Source organism: Gopherus evgoodei, chromosome 2 (genome assembly GCF_007399415.2).
Source record: "Gopherus evgoodei ecotype Sinaloan lineage chromosome 2, rGopEvg1_v1.p, whole genome shotgun sequence".
Lineage (NCBI taxonomy): Eukaryota > Metazoa > Chordata > Testudines > Testudinidae > Gopherus > Gopherus evgoodei.
In genome coordinates, this window is record NC_044323.1 from 171595956 (window position 1) to 171614318 (window position 18363).

At 42.7% G+C, this 18363-nt stretch overlaps 1 protein-coding gene across 2 annotated transcripts in view; it reads right to left on the reverse strand.

The window, feature by feature from the left end:
• Positions 1–7191: 7191 nt before the first annotated feature.
• VPS4B (vacuolar protein sorting 4 homolog B) overlaps positions 7192–18363 on the reverse strand; it is a 47609-nt gene continuing 36437 nt past the window's right edge. For both annotated transcript variants that reach the window (XM_030552273.1, XM_030552274.1), the window contains 2 exons: positions 17914–18054; positions 7192–8752 (listed from right to left, as the gene is read on the reverse strand). In XM_030552273.1, the coding sequence (XP_030408133.1) occupies positions 8651–8752; positions 17914–18054 (243 nt within the window). In that variant the 3' untranslated portion in view covers positions 7192–8650. The remainder of the gene's footprint in view (positions 8753–17913; positions 18055–18363) is intronic.

The window sequence follows — 18363 nt, forward strand, 5'->3', positions numbered from 1 at the left end:
ACAACCTTATTACAAAGTTATTTTAAATATTTGTGTGAGGTACCATATACACAAGAAAAACTTCTAATGCCACAGCTAAAAGTGATCTACATATGAGAAAGGGGCACAAACACTTTTCTCCCTTTGTCTAGTGTCTAAGAAGTCCTTAAACATACTTAAATGAAATTTGTTTTGCCATATAAACATCAGGAACCTCAAGCTCCCTCATGCCTGTTTCATCTCCTGGAGGACTCATTGGAAGACTTCTGAAGTGACTTGAAAGCTTTTTCAGCCCTTCACTGCAGGTTGGGCTTGTCTGAATCATCAAGAAATTTTCTTCCAGCTGCTTATAGGATGCTTTGGTTGAAATCAGTATTGTTAAAAACCAACACACTTTTTTCAAGTATAAATAAGAATTCTGTTTCTTCTTAATCAGGTTTCATTTTCATGATACCTAAGATGTCATCCAACTCTCTAGTTCTCCAGGGAACAGACAAATAAACACTGAGGCAGACAAACAGACAATGACAAGTTTATAAAGTGCTTGTACACAAATACTAGATGTCTAAATAATAAGATGGGTGAACTAGAGTGCCTCATGTTAAAGGAGGATATTGATATAATAGGCATCACAGAAACCTGGTGAAGTGAGGACAATCAATGGGACACAATCATTCCAGGGTACAAAATATATTGGAAGGACAAAACAAGTGGGGTGAGGGTGGAGAGGAGTGTGGCACTATATGTGAAAGAAAATGTAGAATCGAATTAAAAATCTTAAAGTGAATCCACATGTTCCATAGAATATGGATAGTAATTCATGCTCTAATAAGGATATAACATTAGGGATCTATTATCGACCACCTGACCAGGACAGTGATAGTGACAATGAAATGCTAAGGGAGATTAGGCTATCAAAATAAAGAAGTCAGTAATAGTGGGGGATTTCAATTATCCCCATATTGACTGGGAACATGTCACCTCAGGACAAAATTCAGAAACAAAATTTCTCGATACTTTAAATGACTGCTTCTTGGAACAGCTGATACAGGAACACACAATGGGAGAGGAAATTCTCAGTTTAGTCCTGAGTGGCGTGCAGGATCTGGTCCAAGAGGTAACTATAACAGGACTGCTTGGAAAGTGACCATAACGTAATAACTTTTAACATTCCTGTGGTGGGAAGAACACCTCAACAGCCCAACACTTTGGCATTTAACTTCAGAAAGGGGAACTATGCAAAAATGAGGGGGCTAGTTAAACAGAAATTAAAAGGTACAGTGACTAGAGTGAAATCCTTGCAAGCTACATGGACACTTTTCAAAGACACCATAATAGAAGCCCAACTTAAATGTTGTGACAAAGTTCTTCCTCTTCCTTGGTAGGTCCTGCGCTTATTGGCAGATTTGCTCACCTCAGTGATCTTCCCCACAGTCTGGGTCAACTTCTCCTATGTCTGATCAGGAGTTGGGAGGTGTGGGGGGAACCCAGGCCCACCCTCTACTCTGGGTTCCAGCCCAGGGCCCTGTGGATTGCAGCTGTCTATAGTGCCTCCTGTAACAGCTGCATGACAACTACACCTCCTTGGGCTACTTCCCCATGGCCTCCTCCAAACACCTTCTTTATCCTCACCACAGGATCCTCCTCCTGGTGTCGGAGAATGCTTGTACTCCTTAGTCCTCCAGCAGCACACCCTCTGACTCTCAGCTCCTCTCACACACTTCCTCTCCTCTAGCTCCCTCTTCTCTGACTGAAGTGAGCTCCTTTTTAAATCCAGGTGCCCTGATTAGCCTGCCTTGATTGGCTGCAGGTGTTCTAATCAGCCTGTCTGTCTTAATTGGTTCTAGCAAGTTCCTGATTACTCTAGTGCAGCCCCTGCTCTGGTCACTCAGGGAACAGAAAACTACTCATCCAGTGACCAGTATATTTGCCCTTTACCAGACTCCTGTACCCCACTGATTTGGATCTGTCACAATATATACCGCAAATTAAAAAACACAGTAAAAGAACTGAAAAAGAGCCAATGTGAATTAACAACCATGTAAAAGAAGCAGTGGGAGATCAAAAGGCATCTTTTAAAAAGTGGAAGTCAAATCCTAGTGAGGTAAATAGAAAGGAACATAAACACTGCCAAATTAAGTGTAAAAATGTAATAAGAAAAGCCAAAAAGGAGTTTGAAGAACAGCTAGCCAAAAACTCAAAAGGTAATAAAATGTTTTTTAACTACATCAGAAGCAGGAAGCCTGCTAAACAAGCAGTGGGGCCCCTGGATGATCAAGATACAAAAGGAGCGTTTAAAGACGATAAAGTCATTGCTGAGAAACTAAATGGATTATTTGCTTCAGTCTTCATGGCTGAGGATGTTAGGGAGATTCTCAAACCTGAGACGGCTTTTGTAGGTGACAAATCTGAGGAATTGTCAGAGATTGAGGTGTCACTAAAGGAGGTTTTGGAATTAATTGATAAACTTAACATTAACAAGTCTCCGGAACCGGATGGCATTCACCCAAGAGTTCTGAAAGAACTCAAATGTGAAATTGCAGAACTACTAACAATGGTTTGTAACTGTCCTTTAAATAGGCTTCTGTACCGAATGACTGGAAGATAGCTAATGTAACGCCAATATTGTAAAAGTGCTCTAGAGGTGATCCCAGCAAATTAGAGACTGGTAAGTCTATCATCAGTGCTGGGCAAATTAGCTGAAACAATCGTAAAGAATAAAATTGTCAGACACATAGAAGAACATAAATTGTTGGGCAAAAGTCAATATGGTTTCTGTAAAGGGAAATCATGTGTTACTAATCTATTAGAGTTCTTTGAAGGGATCAACAAACATGTGGTCAAGGGGGAATCCAGTGGACATAGTGTACTTAGATTTCCAGAAAGCCTTTGACAAGGTCCCTCACCAAAGGCTCTTACGTAAATTAAGTTGTCATGGGATAAGAGGGAAGGTCCTTTCATGGATTGAGAACTCGTTAAAAGACAGGGAACAAAGGGTAGGAATAAATTTTCAGAATGGAGAGGGGTAACTAGTGGTGTACCCCAAGGGTCAGTCCTAGGACCAATCCTATTCAACTTATTCATGAATGATCTGGAGAAAGGGGTAAAAAGTGAGGTGGCAAAGTTTGCAGATGATACTAAACTGCTTAAGATAGTTAAGACCAAAGCAGACTGTGAAGAACTTCGAAAAGATCTCACAAAACTAAGTGATTGGGCAACAAAATGGCAAATGAAATTTAATCTGGATAAATGTAAAGTAATGCACATTGGAAAAAATAACCTCAACTATAAATACAATATGATGGGGGGTGTAATTTAGCTACAACTAATCAGGAAAGAGATCTTGGAGTCATCGTGGATAGTCTCTGAAGACATCCACGCAGGTGCAGCAGCAGTCAAAAAAGCAAACAGAATGTTAGGAATCATTAAAAAGAGGTATTACAAAGCTTATAATCTACTGAGTGTGTTGATCCTATTTGTATGAATGTATCATTCTTGTATCTGAAACTAGGAATATAAAATATAACTGAGTTCCTATTGTAGTTATTCAAAGTGTGGGCCATTAATGGTGGTTTAGAATCTTGATGGCACCCATCAAGTTGGACAACTGACTGCAGATGGCTTTGTTTGCTTGCAAGCCTTCCTGAGTCAGACTAGGAAAAATGAAGGCTTGGGGTCTCACAGGACATGTGACCCTGTCACCTGGTACTGGAATCCATCTTAAATCTGGTGCTTTTCCATTTAGAAGGAGGGGTGGGGACCCAAAGAGTCAAGATTACCGCTTTATGCCAAAGGTATATAAGGAGGTGGAACAGAACAAAGGGACTGCAGTCATGAGAAATCCCCTAGCTACCACCTGAGCTGGAACAAGGACTGTACCAGGGAAAGGATTGGGCCCAGACTAGAAAGGAGTCTTGTCTGTGAAAGAAGCTTATTAGAACATTTCTGAGGGTGATGTTTCATCTGGAATCTTACTATATTAGGCTTAGATGTGCATGTTTTTGTTTTATTTTGCTTGGTAATTTACTTTGTTCTCTCTGTTATTACTTGGAACCACTTAAATTCTAATTTTTATATTTAATAAAATCATTTTTGCTTATAAATTAACTCAAAGAAATTTAATTCCTGGGGGAGCAAATAGCTGTGTATCTCTCTCTCTCAGTGTTAGAGAGAGCAGACAATTTATGAGTTTACCCAGTATAAGCTTTATACAGAGTAAAACAGATTTATTTGGGGCTTGGATCCCATTGGGAGCTGAGTGCTAGAGACAGGAGCACTACTTAAGCTGTTTTCAGATATGTCTGCGGCTTTTGGGAGATGTGGTTCAGACCTGGGTCTGTGTTTGCAGCAGGCTAGAGTGTCTGTCTCAGTAAGACAGGGTACTGAAGTCCCAAGCTTGCAGGGAAAACGGGCTTAGAGGTAATCTCAGCAGATCAGGTGGCAGTCCCAAGCGGTTTCTGTGACCCAGCCCGACACACATACCATGCCACCTTTACTTCTGTGCTGCTGCCTTCAGAGTTGGGTGGCCGGAGAGTGGTGGCTGCTAAGGGCCCAGCTTGGCAGGTAACAGAAGGGTGGCAATACCACACCATGCCATCTTTACTTCTGCACTGCTGCTGGCAGCAGCTCTGCCTTCAGAGCTGGGGTCCCAGCCAGCAGCTGCTGCTCTCTGGCCACCATGGTGTTGCTAAATCAAAGAGCAAGGACCTGTATTGGAAATGTTTTGCTGCAAAATCAAAGTTTAGGAAGTATCTGGGAGACTGGTGAATTGGTGTATGGAGATTGGCATCATTTAAACCTACTGATGTCCTGCAGGCCCTTTTATTGATGGCAGCTAGTGTGGATTTTAGTGTTTCCATTGTGAATTTTGATTTTTCTTTTCAATAGATCTGTTCATTTTCTTGATATCAAGAAGCGGTTTGTAGCTTGGACTTTTTTTTTGGGGGGGGGGGGGGGAGGAATAATATACAGCAAAGCCTGTTTTTCTTCTGAAGAGGTGGGACAGGTTTAGTTGCTCCCATTTATAGGAGATTTAGGATGGCTGTCTGCATGCCCTGATTCCTCCTCAGGCAGAAGCTCTTAAGCTGTGCAGTTTTTCTTTTTTTAAATAGGTTGAGCAAGAGCATACTTGCAATACTGTCCACCCACCTTAGCACTGCTTGTGAAAGCATGTGGGGGCACTTAGGCTGTCAAATGACAATTCTCTCATTTTACTTATTCTTGTTGGCTTCATGCCCTCAACAGTTTTCATGCCCAAAGGAGGGGGCTGTGCTTATGCCTGCCTGGAGTTGGCTGCCTCTGAATGGCCTTTATAGAGAGGAGGCCACTCTTTCAGGTAAAACAATTCCTCAGTTAGAAATAAGTCCTTGACCAGTAGGGAAAAAGGCCTGTTTATCTTCAGTGGAGCCAACTGGATGAATTTTGATTGGTGCACACTGAGGAACCTTCTGGTCTTATAGAACGGGATAGAAGAACGAACTGGCAGGCAAGAGGTCCATCAGTGCCTGCCAGTTCTTCCACAGCTGGACTGATGTCCCTCTTAGTGCTCCATAGCTAGCTGCTGTAGGAAGGAGGTGGTAATGAAGCGTGGCAACCTGCAACAGAAGCTGAGAGCAATAACCATGACATTAGGGCCAAGTGATCCACAATGAGAGCTGGCACTGACAGCCCATTACCACGTGACAACTTGCTGCAGCATCTGAGGACAACAGCCCACTGCTTTCACAATCTTTAGGTGTGGCACAATGTCCCAACCTCACTATTATACAGTCACAGTGTACATTGAGGATTATCTGCCCTGTTACACTCCAGGAAGGTAAGAGGAGTCCCCTGAATCAGACTCTTCATAAGATGAATGGTGCTACGTTCGGGTGACTAGTGCGGTCTGAACATCTGTGAAACCTCTTTTTTATGCCTCATCTTGGTGGTTCCTCCTCCTCAGGAGCAACATTTCAAACAGATGGTTCCCTGGAGGGAGGGGGATAGGGCCCTTGTGGTTCCTCTTTCAAGTAGCACTCTTTCCAGCATAAAACCCCTTTTTCTCAGGGCAAGGTTCCAGCTGGGGGCTTCCCAGGGTCCCATGCTTTGTGTAAAGGAGATCCCCGGACAAGGCCTGGAGTTAGGCTGATGCCACCTCATGGACACCAAGCTGAGCCACTGCAGGGCTGGGCAAGGGGCCTGCTGTGCAATGAAGGAAGAGTGTGGCCTGCTCTCTTTGCTCTTTCTTTAGATCCCCAGTAGTAGCTCCCTGCCCCTGAAGCCATGTGGGGGTAGGCACTGGGCAACGGCTCTACGGTCAACAGACATGGCTATGGGCAAGAGCTCCAGGGGCTGGGCAGGAAGCTTCTCTGACCCTTTGCTACTGTGCTTCAACCTATCTTCCCCCCACAATGGGCAGAGGAGAGGGAAAGGAGGGATCAGTTGCTTGCTGGTCCCAGGAGGGTTGCTGTCGTCTGTGCCAGGCACAGGGGATTTTTCTTACAACAGACCTGGCAATGAAGCCATTTACTCCCTTCTTTTTCTTTAAAATTTGCTTTAAAGTGGGTGCAGGGGAACTGGTCTGTCTGCCTGCAGCTGGAGAAACAGATGAAATTTGGCAATTTTTCAGAGATGGAGCCACACTTTCCCTGCCTCTGACTGACACGTTTGGTCTGCCTCCAAGGCTGCATACAGCACGATACCCAATGTCATGGATCTGTGGACCTCATTACAAATAAGAAATGTAAGTTGATAACACTATAGCAGAAGTATTGAACATAGAACACTTCCCACAACTAAACAAACTTATTGATTCACATTTGAAATATGTCCAGCATAACACTTAATGAAGAGATTACCGAAAGGTGAATTGATGGTAACCCACAGTATGCTTAACACAGGTCTCTGCACTTCCAAGATACAGCTCTGAGAATCAGAAGATTGCACTAAAGTCTCTGGTTTGAATTTTGTCAGGTTTGTAAATATTTGGAATTATGCACACACTGTAATGTGAGACAAAGGCACAACTATTTCATTGAATTGAATGATGTAAAAAGGAATTTGGGTGTATACAATACAGTGAAAGATTACTGGAAGGAAATGAACTTTCAGTACTATGTGGATTATAAGAAATATCTGAAGATTGCTTCTGTGTAATAGTGCAAACTGTACCCATGAACTGCAGTAGAAAGTTTGTCCAGGACCTCCCAGAAAATACTGAAGGAATAAGCTGAGTATAGTTGTTGTACTATGACATTTTACTTAATTTAAGTACAGCAAATTTCACCAGTCCTATGATTTATACAGTACACAAAATATGTACATAAAAAAAACCAAACCCATCAAAAGGTGACCATATATCTACGAAATGTGCAAATTTCTTTTTTAATGCAAGTTAGTTTAAACAAAGCATATGCAGGGATAGAATTTTACAGTAATAATGGAATGTACTGTATTCTAAATACCTCAATGATCTTTCATATCTACAGTGCAAACTTACAAGGCACAAACTCAATGATGACAGTATAGTGTTGTAAGTTACATTCAGGCACATCTTAGAATCCTTTAGAAAAAAATCACAAAGTAACGATACTACTATTGTATTTTGTTTAGAGAGGTATTTTCAAAATCTTTAAGCATTAAATTGATACATGCTATGCACTGTATCTACTTAGGACAATTTAGCCCATCATCTCAAAGTTGTAGCCTTTTACTACTTCCTCCCTAAATTTCCCAGGTTCTGAAAATAAGATCACAAGTTAGTTCCAGAAGCATCTCACTTACAATATTCAAAGACTGGTTATACCTTGCAGGCCTTCAATTACATAATCTTAGGCAAGTACTTTAAAACATTCTATATGTTTGGTTGAAACTCCTATTGAAAGTAAATCTGGATTAAAAAAAAAAATCAGTGAAGAACTTTCTTCCAAGATTCTTAAATTTAGTTAAGTCTTTGCGAGATTGCACAGTGAAGATGTCTATCAGCTAGTAGAATTAAAAAACAAAAATTTGCTGTTTTAAGGCAATAATTAAACACAGCACACCAGAAAGAGAGCCAAGTACCAGTTCAATATCTGTATCTATCATAAGTACTGGCCATTACATAAGTTCAAAATATTAGCCCCCATCACAGTGTTCTTTGCTTACCTATTTTACAGGACATGTACATCTGCAATATCTGATTATTAGCAAATTTTTATGTATTTATTTAACTGAAAAGAAAGCAATTAATGTGCAGGCTAATTGACTTTCAGAACACTTGACAGTTACACACGTCCTCTCCCACCCCCAAAAAGGTCATTTATCATTGGGCCCAAAGGGACTTCATAAATAATTTATAGTCAGGCCTACCAGATATAGCCTAAAATTTAACATTTAGTAAAACTTAACTAATCTTTTAAGAGATTTCTAATATTTAAATACAATTTACCACATCACTTTTGCTTTGCCATATGATCCTAAAATTATACTCTTAGTATTACCTCTCAGTAGAAGACATTTAATAGACATTTGAGGAAAATAATACATTACAAAAGCTCAAAGGGTCTTTGCAAAGATATCTTCTATTCCATGTGCAAAGTAAGAAAGAAGTGATTTTTTTCATTGGCAATTATTTGAAATGCCATCAGTAAGGAGGCAAAAATACCTATAAAAGAGAAAACATAAGCTCGAATCTTCCACGACTGTCTTTGGTTTAGCCTTCCTGACCAAAGTCTTTTGTAAACTTCGTTAATTTTTCCAGATCCTGTTCATTTACTGTTGGTTTTGTGCTAGCCAGTGACCGTAGCATATCAGCCTGTCAGAGAAAGAAAACAGCACAGATGAATATATTAAGAACAGAAGTATTTTCATAAACACAACATTAGCAACAATATCATATCCAATAATCTTGCTGCTAATATGCAAACTGGAAAAAAATCATCAACTGGGACAGCCATGAAACATGGAAGTAAGAAGTTACACAAAAGTGTAAATGACCAAAACATTTACGTGCATACTTTCCATAATATAAAATATGTGGTCAATGAATAAAGACAGAAATGTCACTGATATACTTCTAACAGTGAAATCTTGGCCAGTAAAATTTTTACGGTTTAACCTACTCTGGTAACCAGCATACAACTTGGTTCATCATTGCTTAGTGGAAGTGAAGAATAACTTCATATGATAGGTCTGTCCATTGTTGCTCACTATCATAAGTGTAACTTCAATAATTTAATATTTGGGGGAGGGAAATCAGGAGTTCTCAAGTACATGCCATGGTACAATACAAGTTGAGTTGATATATGAAGCAAATATTTTATAACTGATATATAGCAAAGTTTAGCTATTCATGACTGACAGGCAAACTGTCTCAAAAGGCTAATATCGGTGTCATTTCAATTCAGCCAATCACCACTATGACACACTAGATTTTCCTAATCTATATCTATGAAGCCAGAGCCCTGGAGATAAAAAGTACTTACTGATATATTCAGGACAAAAAATTGTAGTTTCAATCATACGTAGTACTGATTGACTGGAGTAGGTACATTACAACCATACTATTAAAAAAATCCCTGCCAAACACACGAAACATTAACAGGGCTATTTTTTAGACAATGATCATAAATGAACTGACAACAGATATTACTCTTTAAAAAGAATCAACGCCTGATCTGATTAAGAACAAGAGCTGATTTCTAACACTGAAAGACAAAACATTGGATTTCTGCCAGTGAAGAAGTTGGGTTTCTTAAATATGTCCAGCAAAACCAGCTGTAACAATCTGGGTCCAGACACCCCAAGGGGAGAAGAGGTTACTCACCTGTGCAGTAACTGACGATCTTCGAGATGAGTGTCCCTGTGAGTGCTCCACTCAGGTGTTGGTGAGACCCTGCACCTTCACTCTGAGATTTTTACAGGAGTACTCGTACCCATCGTGCACACGCAGAGCCTGCCCCCCAGCTCTGAGTGTACCTTAACAGTACACGTGCGTGACCAGTCTCCTCAGTTTCTTCTCTACAATGGAGGCTACCCCCAACTCCAAAGTAGAGGGAGGAGGGTGGGTAGTGGTGCACTCACAGGGACACTCATTTCGAAGAATGTCAGTTACTGCACAAAGTGAGTAATCTCCTCTTCGAGAGATGTTCCTGTGGGTGCTCCACTCCAGGTGACTTCAAAGCAGTGCATCACAAGGAGATAGGGATCGGACCATGTGGCTGTCTAGGCCACGACGGGGCAATGAGAATTACTATGGCACAATCTGTCTGTATCTTTGTCAGAACTCTGTGGAGAACTGGTATTGGGGGGGGAAAGCATACGTTAAGTGTTCAGCTCATGATATCGGGAATGCATCTCTTAGGGAATGGTTGCCCAATCCCACTCTGGAGCAAAATTTGGGACACTTCTTGTTTTTCGCAGTCATGAAGAGGCTCAGGGTTGGATAGCCCCAAACATGGAATATGTTGTGTATGATCATGTGATTTATCTCCCATTCGCGATCTCAGGGAAAATGTCTGCTTAGTTTGTCCGCAATGGTATTCAGGGCCCCCAGGAAGATAGGTGGCTGATATCCAGATGTTGTTCACGTGGCACCAATTCCAGAGCTTCATGGCTTCTGTGCAAAGCGAGTGAGATCGAGCCCCCCTCCCTGCCTGTTGACATGCATGCAATGTTGTCTGTCATTATCTGAACATGTTGGTTCTGAATGAATGGAAGAAGTGACGGCAGGCATTGCGCATGGCTCGCAGTTCAAGGAGGTTTGTGTGTAGGGAGGCTTCGGTGGAAGACCATCGCCCCTGGGCTGTATGGTGGGACATGTGTGCTCCCCATCTGGTGAGGGATGCATCAGTAGTCATTATAAGTGATAGAGAGTCCTGGAGAAAAGGGACTCCTGAGCAGAGGTTGGAGGGAACTGTCCACCATCAGAGGGAGTCTTTGACTCTGAAGGGTATCGATAGAGGCTTGTTTAGAGCGTGTACATTCAGTTTGTAATCTGTGGCCAACCAAGCTTGGAAAGCACTTCATGTATAGGCATGCATTTTTTACCATGAAAGCACACGAGGTAAGCCTAATAGTGTGGCCTAATAGTTGCAGGCAGTCTCGTGCAGTGACCTGGGGACTGTTGCAAAGTTTTGTAACTAGGAGCTTTATGGTGTTGAAACAAGTGAGCAGGAGAGACGCTATTCCCATTCTGGAATCGAGGTGCGCTCCTATGAACTTCTGTTGTTGGGTAAGAGATAAGGTGGATTTGTTTTTATTTGTAGGCCAAGGGAAAGGGAGCAAGCGACAGTAAGCTGCGTGGATCGAAGTGTTGAGGCTTTGAGGAGACAATTGTTGAGGTAAGGAAATAATATAATCCCGTTTCCTGAGGTGGGCAGTAATCTCGGCTAGCAGTTAGAAGAAAACGTTGGGGCAGTAGATGGGCCAAAGGGCAACACTCTGTATTGAAAATGTGTCAACCGAGAGTAAAATGAAGAAAACATCTGTGGGAATAGTCACATGAAAATAGGTGGCCTGTAGGTCGAAGGCTGAAAATCAATCACCTTGTTCCAGTGCTGGGATTATAGTGGTGAGGATAACCATTTTGAATTTTTGCTTTTTGATAAATTTGTTTAGCCACCTGAGGTCGAGGATCGGTCGCCATCCCCCGTTTTCCTTTTCTGTTAAGAAGTAATAGGAATAGAAACCTCTTTCTCTGTGTTGTTCAGGCATGGTTTCTACTGCCCCCAGTTGAAGGAGATGTTGCTTGTGAGAGGAGTCCCTGAAGAGGGACAGGGAGGGTGGGCAGGAGGGAGGCAGGGAGAGGAAAGGGATGAAATAGCCAACTGTGACGACCTCTAAAGCCCACTTGTAATATTTCACCATTGACAGGAGAATGGGCACAGGCAGTGACCAAAAATAGGGGCAGGCGGTGTAAGCGCTGAAGTGGAAATATCGTTTTCTATACCCTTAACCAAGGCTTCAAATTTGCTTATTAGTTGAAGGGGGTTGAGACGCTGCCGAGGAGTTGGGACCGCGGAATTGGTATCTAGATCTCTGGCGTTGCTGTTGCTCGTGAGATCTATGGAATTGCTGGATGTACGCGGGGTAGCATGGTGGCTAGGAAGGCTGATATTTATATTGTCGCCTTCTGGTCGTAGGGGTTTAAAATTCCTAGAGACCGGACAGTTGCCCTGGAGTCCTTCATGGAGTAGAGCTCGTCATTTGTGGTGGAGGCGACAGTGGTTACCGTTGAAGGGGAGATCCTCAATGGTACTCTGGACATCCTGGGGAAAGAAAGAGGACGAGAGCCATGACCGTCGGCGCATCACGACTGCTGTGATAGTGGACTGTGTCACAGCATTGGCCACAGCAAGGGCAGCTTGAAGAGCAGTGCAGGAGAGGATTTGTCCCTTGGAAACTATGGCTGTAAATTGTTTCTTTTCTTCTGGAATGTGATAAATAAAGTTCATGAATTTATTGTAATTTTTGTGGTCGTACTTTGCTAAACAGCTGTATAACTAGCAATGCGACATTGCAATGTGGAATAAACGGATACCTTATGTCCAAGCAGATCTAATTGCTTACTGTCCTTGTTGGAAGGGGTGGAGTGGGGAATCTGGTGTTTGTTCTTTTGGTTAACTGTGTCTACTACCAGTGAGTTTGGTGCTGAGTGAGTAAACAGAAATTCCAAGCCCTTGGGAAGGAATAAAGTACTTCAGTCTGCTCTCTTACAGGTAGGCAGGCTTGCAGCCAGGGTTTGCCAAATGGCCTTGGCAGGTTCTAAAAAGGCTGCATTGATAGATAATGCAATTCCAGAAGAAGAAGAGGGCTGCAGGATGTCAGTTAGCTCATGCTGCTGTTCAGAGACTTCCTCCAGGTTAATTCATAGCTCACTGGCAACGCTTTTAAACAGGTCTTGAAATTTTGAGAAGTCGTCTGAAGATATCAGGGGAGGAGGAAACAATGCTTCATCAGGCGGAACAACTAGTTCTACAGGGTTAGAGGCAGGCCGTCCTTGCTCTTGCAGTTGTGACAGGGCTGCCTGATGTCTGGAGTCAGTGGCAGGGTCGCCAGCTGGTGGCACCAAGCCGGTTTCATGTCTAGCTGCAGTGGTATAATACTTGGGACCACACTCATAAGGAACCCATGGAGCCCAATATTGCCACTGTGGTGGGAAGGGCATGGGTAGTGCCATCCAGGGGTTCACGCACCATGGGGCAGGACCCTGGGAGTAGGACAAGGCAGCTTTTCTATGACCTCTCTTGATTGGGGTCTGTGAACGGGAGATCTGATAAGGTGAACATTGTCCCTGCAGCCCAGATTCCTCATCACTGGACTTTGCTTGAGTGCCTGGAGAGAAGTCGGTCTTAAGCAGGGGTGACTGCAGGATAGGTGACACCAGCAGGTCCCTTGAGTGTGTGAATTGTGGTGCCGCAGCACCTCTGTGAGGGGAGAGCTGTGTGAGAGGAATTTGTTGTGAGGAGGGGTTCCTCTGCACCAGCATCCTGAGTGTTCTGTCACTGCCATCTAGTGAGAGAGGCAGCCAACTGAAAGCCTGAAGCCCTGGCACTGGAGATTAGCGTGACCGTGACCACTGCAGCCAGAGGAGCCTGGCGCATCATAGGTAGTCAGCTGAGGGAGCGTGGGGAGGGAAGCAGTACCTGGAGAAGGCTTATCCCTGCGAATACCCTTTGTGGGTGAGAGAGACTGATGTTTTTGGAAGTTTTCTTTTGTCTCTTTGAAGTGGGGGCGGGAGGGGCAGATGCGGTGTACAGCAGAGTCAGAACCCGGGTCTGAGGCTGGTCCAAGGGATTTTTGCAGAAGTAGTTTTAACCGCAGCTCCCTGTCTTTGCATGCCCTGGTTTTCAACTTGCTGCAGTGGGCACATTTTGGGGGGGATGTGGAACTCCCCCAAACATTTAATACATTTAGAGAGGCCATCTGAAAGAGAGGTAGCATCATTACAGTTAGAGCAGCGCTTAAAACCTGGAGAGCCAGGCATGTTGGAAGCGGCTGCGGTGACAGGAAAACGGTTTTTTGTTTTAATTAAAAAAGAGAAGAACTATCTAATACTGGTAAGCTAAACTAAGAGGGAAAAAAGTTGAACAAGGGAGAGAAGAAATCCTCTAATGAGTCTGCCGAGCTCCATCTCAGGCTGGGGACGGTAGAGAATGAACTGAGGAGATCAGTCACGCATGCATAATATTTAGGTACACTTGGGGCTGGGGGGCAGAGGGGGGAGATAGGCTCTGCACGGGCGTGACCGGTACGAGTACTGCTGTAAAAATCTCTGAGCAAATGCACAGGGTCTCTCCAACACCTGGAGCAGAGCACCCACAGGGACATCTCTTAAAGAAGAACAAAAGGTTTGAACTCTCAAAATAAGTAGTTAAATCAACTGATTGCATACAAATGTTACAGTACTATAAAAATATATCGAGTAAAGTCTTATGAAATCTTGTAATGTTCTAAACACAACCATTATGACACACACAAATTTGTATATATAGAACACTGTGCTGCAACTTCAGTCACATTTTACAGTAGGGTGATGAGCACTCAGGCATGGAGGGGCACCTCGCAAAACAGTTGTTTACACCAGTGGTTCTCAAAGCCAGTCCGCTGCTTGTTCAGGGAAAAAACCGCAATGGGCCAGGCTGGTTTGTTTACCTGCCGTGTCTGCAGGTTCGGCTGATCACAGTTCCCACCGGCTGTGGTTCGCCACTCCAGGCCAATGGGGGCTGTGAGAAGCAGCGTGGGCTAAAGGATGTGCTGGTCACCCTTCCCGCATCTCCCATTAGCCTGGAATGGTGAACCGTGGCAAGTGGGAGCTGCGACGAGCCAAACCTGCGGACGCGGCTGGTAAACAAACCGGCCCGGTCCTCCTGGGGCTTTCCCTGAACAAGCGGTGGACCAGCTTTGAGAACCACTGGTTTACACAAACCCAGCTCCAGGCTTCAAGTAACTATCTGCAGTCCATCCCAGGAAAGGACAACGGTGAACCATTACAGTTAATGGAAAGTCTCTGAAATAACTCGAAGTTGAAAAGAACACAGTGGCTCCTCAACATCAAATCAGGAGGAAACTTCACACCTGTGATTAACCATGCATCATCATGGACTGAGAGAAAAAAAGAAAAAAAAAACAGAAAAGGAAAACCCTTTTTAAAGCAGACTTGGAACTGAGCTGAATCCAGAAGTTGGAGGACAGTTTCATGGCAGGAGGCTGTCTGTGAACGCTGGATCCCTCCTATAGCTTGGGGTATGCTGGGAAACTGTATTAAGGCAATAGGTAACTTATATTAGAAAAGGGAATTTATCTGATATAGAAGTGCAAAGGCTGAGGTTATGTCTTCATGTTTATTTTCTGTGACAGTCAGATGTTTGCTTTCCCTTACTATTTCATCTTTGATCTGCGGATTTTCTATGAAATACAGTTGTGTTCATTTTTGTCCCAAACAGGTCTCTTTTGGGCAAACTGTGTGGCATGTGCGCACCATGGTGAACTGAGAGCTGGGGGGCTGATTTCACACCTTTGGGGGCAAGGAACCAGAGGGGAAAAGTTTAAGTGCCTGGGAGGACATAGTTGGGGAGACGCAGGACTAGAAGGGTTGTTGGTGTCACTGTGCAAAAGAGTAAGTAGGCTAGTGAGCCAGAGTGACACCATATGCTTGTGGACTAGCTACTGGTATCAGGGATCTGAACCACAGCTGCACAGTACAGAGGCCCCCAAGTACCAGGGTAGGGGTGACAGGTTTGGGTAGTCTCCAAAGTGTAACAAAAAAGGTCTACATAGTACCCAAAAATACAGTACATAGTACTGTAACAGACAAAAACCCTGTTATACCATCAGACAGAGATGCAGACTAGACTTGCAAAATTGGGTGTGCACAAACATCTGTGTATGACTAACTTATGCAAATACCCTGAAGGTGCACAGATACAATATGGCTAGTGTTAATTTTTAGTTTTTGTTTGTTTTTGGGAAAGGAGATGGAGAAGCACTGAAACCTAAGTAAAGAGCTAGTTTCTAAAAAAAAAAAAAAAAAGGTAATTCCAACTAGAGGCTTTCAAAATTAAAGAATTTTATCAGAACGGAGGGCAAAATTAGACTGGTCAGTTTCACAGAGAAGTTCTGATACAGACAGTAAAATGCAAGTAGTCAGACATCCATGGTGAAAAACAGTATAGAACATTTAAAAACAAACTAAGAGAACAGGGTCACACACACCCAGAGCCATATAAAGTTCTCTGAAAGTGCAGCAAATAGACTCCTGCTATGACTGGCTACTGCTTTCAGGTATCAGAAGGATAGCCATGTTAGTCTGGATCTGTAAAAGTAGCAAAGAGTCCTGTGGCACCTTATAGACTAACAGACGTATTGGAGCATGAGCTTTCGTGGGTGAATACCCACTTCGTCGGATACTGCTTTCAGAACTCCTAGTCATGCCAGAGATGCCATGTCAAAGGTGTCTGTCATTCAACTGACAACTTGTAAATGCGTGATTGTCTTAAATAGAAAAAAAAACAAAAAAAAATGGGTAATCGTAAGAACCTGAGGTGGTGTGCTGCCCAGTAGGCAACAAGTGCCTTGGGGCTAAATCCTATTTAGTCTGAGGCCTGGTCTACGCTATGCTGTTAAACCGATTTTAACAGCGTTAAATCGATTTAACGCTGCACCCGTCCACACTACACTGCTCTTTATATCGGATTTAAAGGGCTCTTTAAATTGATTTCTGTACTCCTACAAAACGAGAGGAGTAATGATAAAATCGATATTACTATATCGGATTAGGGTTAGTGTGGATGCAAATCGAAGTTATTGGCCTCATTATTTTACAGCAGCTACCCACAGCACACCGCTCCAGAAATAGACACTAGCCTTGGACCATGGACGCACACCACTGAATTAATGTGCCTAGTGTGGACGCGCACAATCGACTTTATATCTGTTTTATAAAATCTGTTTAAGCGAATTCGAATTTATCCTGTAGTGTAGACGTAGCCTGAGATAAACCTACTACAAATTAAAAGTCCCCCAAAGCAGATTACTTGTACTCCGAGTAAAAGTTGTAGCTAAAATACCCCAGCTAGTGCTTTTAAATTTCATGAGTGCTGATGATCTGATAAAATCTCTCTTTCACTACTTGAATAGGTACAACATGGACAGTAGCAGCTCAAATCTCTCCCCAACTCTCCCTCCAGCCAAATATCCACTATTTTGTATAGATCTGGTCTTGCAATTCTTGGAAAAATATGGCAGAAAGTGTCCTGTAACAGATTTCACTACAGTGACTGAACTGAAATCGAGTGAGACAAAGACTATGATCTGTTTTATAAACAGGATAGAATTGTTGTTTCTCTACACACAATAAATGTATTCTATGCTCCAGAGTAAAAATTAACTCTTTTAAAGAGACGAGTATAGGAAGGGAGGGGGAGAGGAGAGGGGACCCTCATACACCTTTATGCAAAATCCACTGAAACTACCATTATACACATATATAATCACTTGTCACAAAATTGTATTTGATAATAGGAGTTTTCAGCAATATTTTCAATCTGTAAACACCAGCCTGCAGTATAACAATTGACTATATTCTCTCAATACAGCAATACAATCCTGAGATTCAGGGATGACAGTGATGGAAAAGGCTACCACATAATTAACAGCTGATAAGAGAAAGGTGCTAGCTGCATGTCAGCTGATGGGCAGGATGAATACAGGGAAGCTGTAAGTCAGGGTGGGGAGAGTTGGCTCTGTATAACAAAAAGGGCTTACAATTGTTGAACAAACTGTACCAGACTCATGACTAAAATGGCATGCTGGGATTAACTGAGTGCTGATGGGTGACTCAGCCCTTCTGAAACCAGGCCACTAATTTAGGTGCCTAACTTCAAGCACCCACGTTGGAAAACTTTGCTTTAAGATTATCATAAAGTTCTATGAAGCATGAAGAAATGCATTTCGTAATGAAAACAAAATTCTGACCATGGAAACAACAGGCTCCAACAGCTTATCCCCTGGGACATCCATCCAGGTCATTTCAATCGCATTAGGATCACCTGGGGAGCATGGAGTAAGCATGTCTTCTACCAAAATATTTGGGTCGGCCAGTGACGGTGCTCTTACCTGGAAACAAAAATAAATAAATAAATAAATAATCATACAAATGAAATATTATAGAAAAAAATGTATAGACCACTGACAGAAGATAAAAAACCCAGATGCCAGTCAATACATTATTTGCTGCAGAAAGTAATTAATGTTGAAAGAACTTTTCACTATTTTCTATGCAAGGAGTGGGAGAGAGGAAAGTTATTTTATTCTCGCCTTCCAAAAGATTCTCTATTGGTAAACCACCGGTTAGGTCTTATGTTTTCAAAAAATGTTAATATTTACTAACTACAGTTGCAGCATATAAGATTCTTGACAATTGAA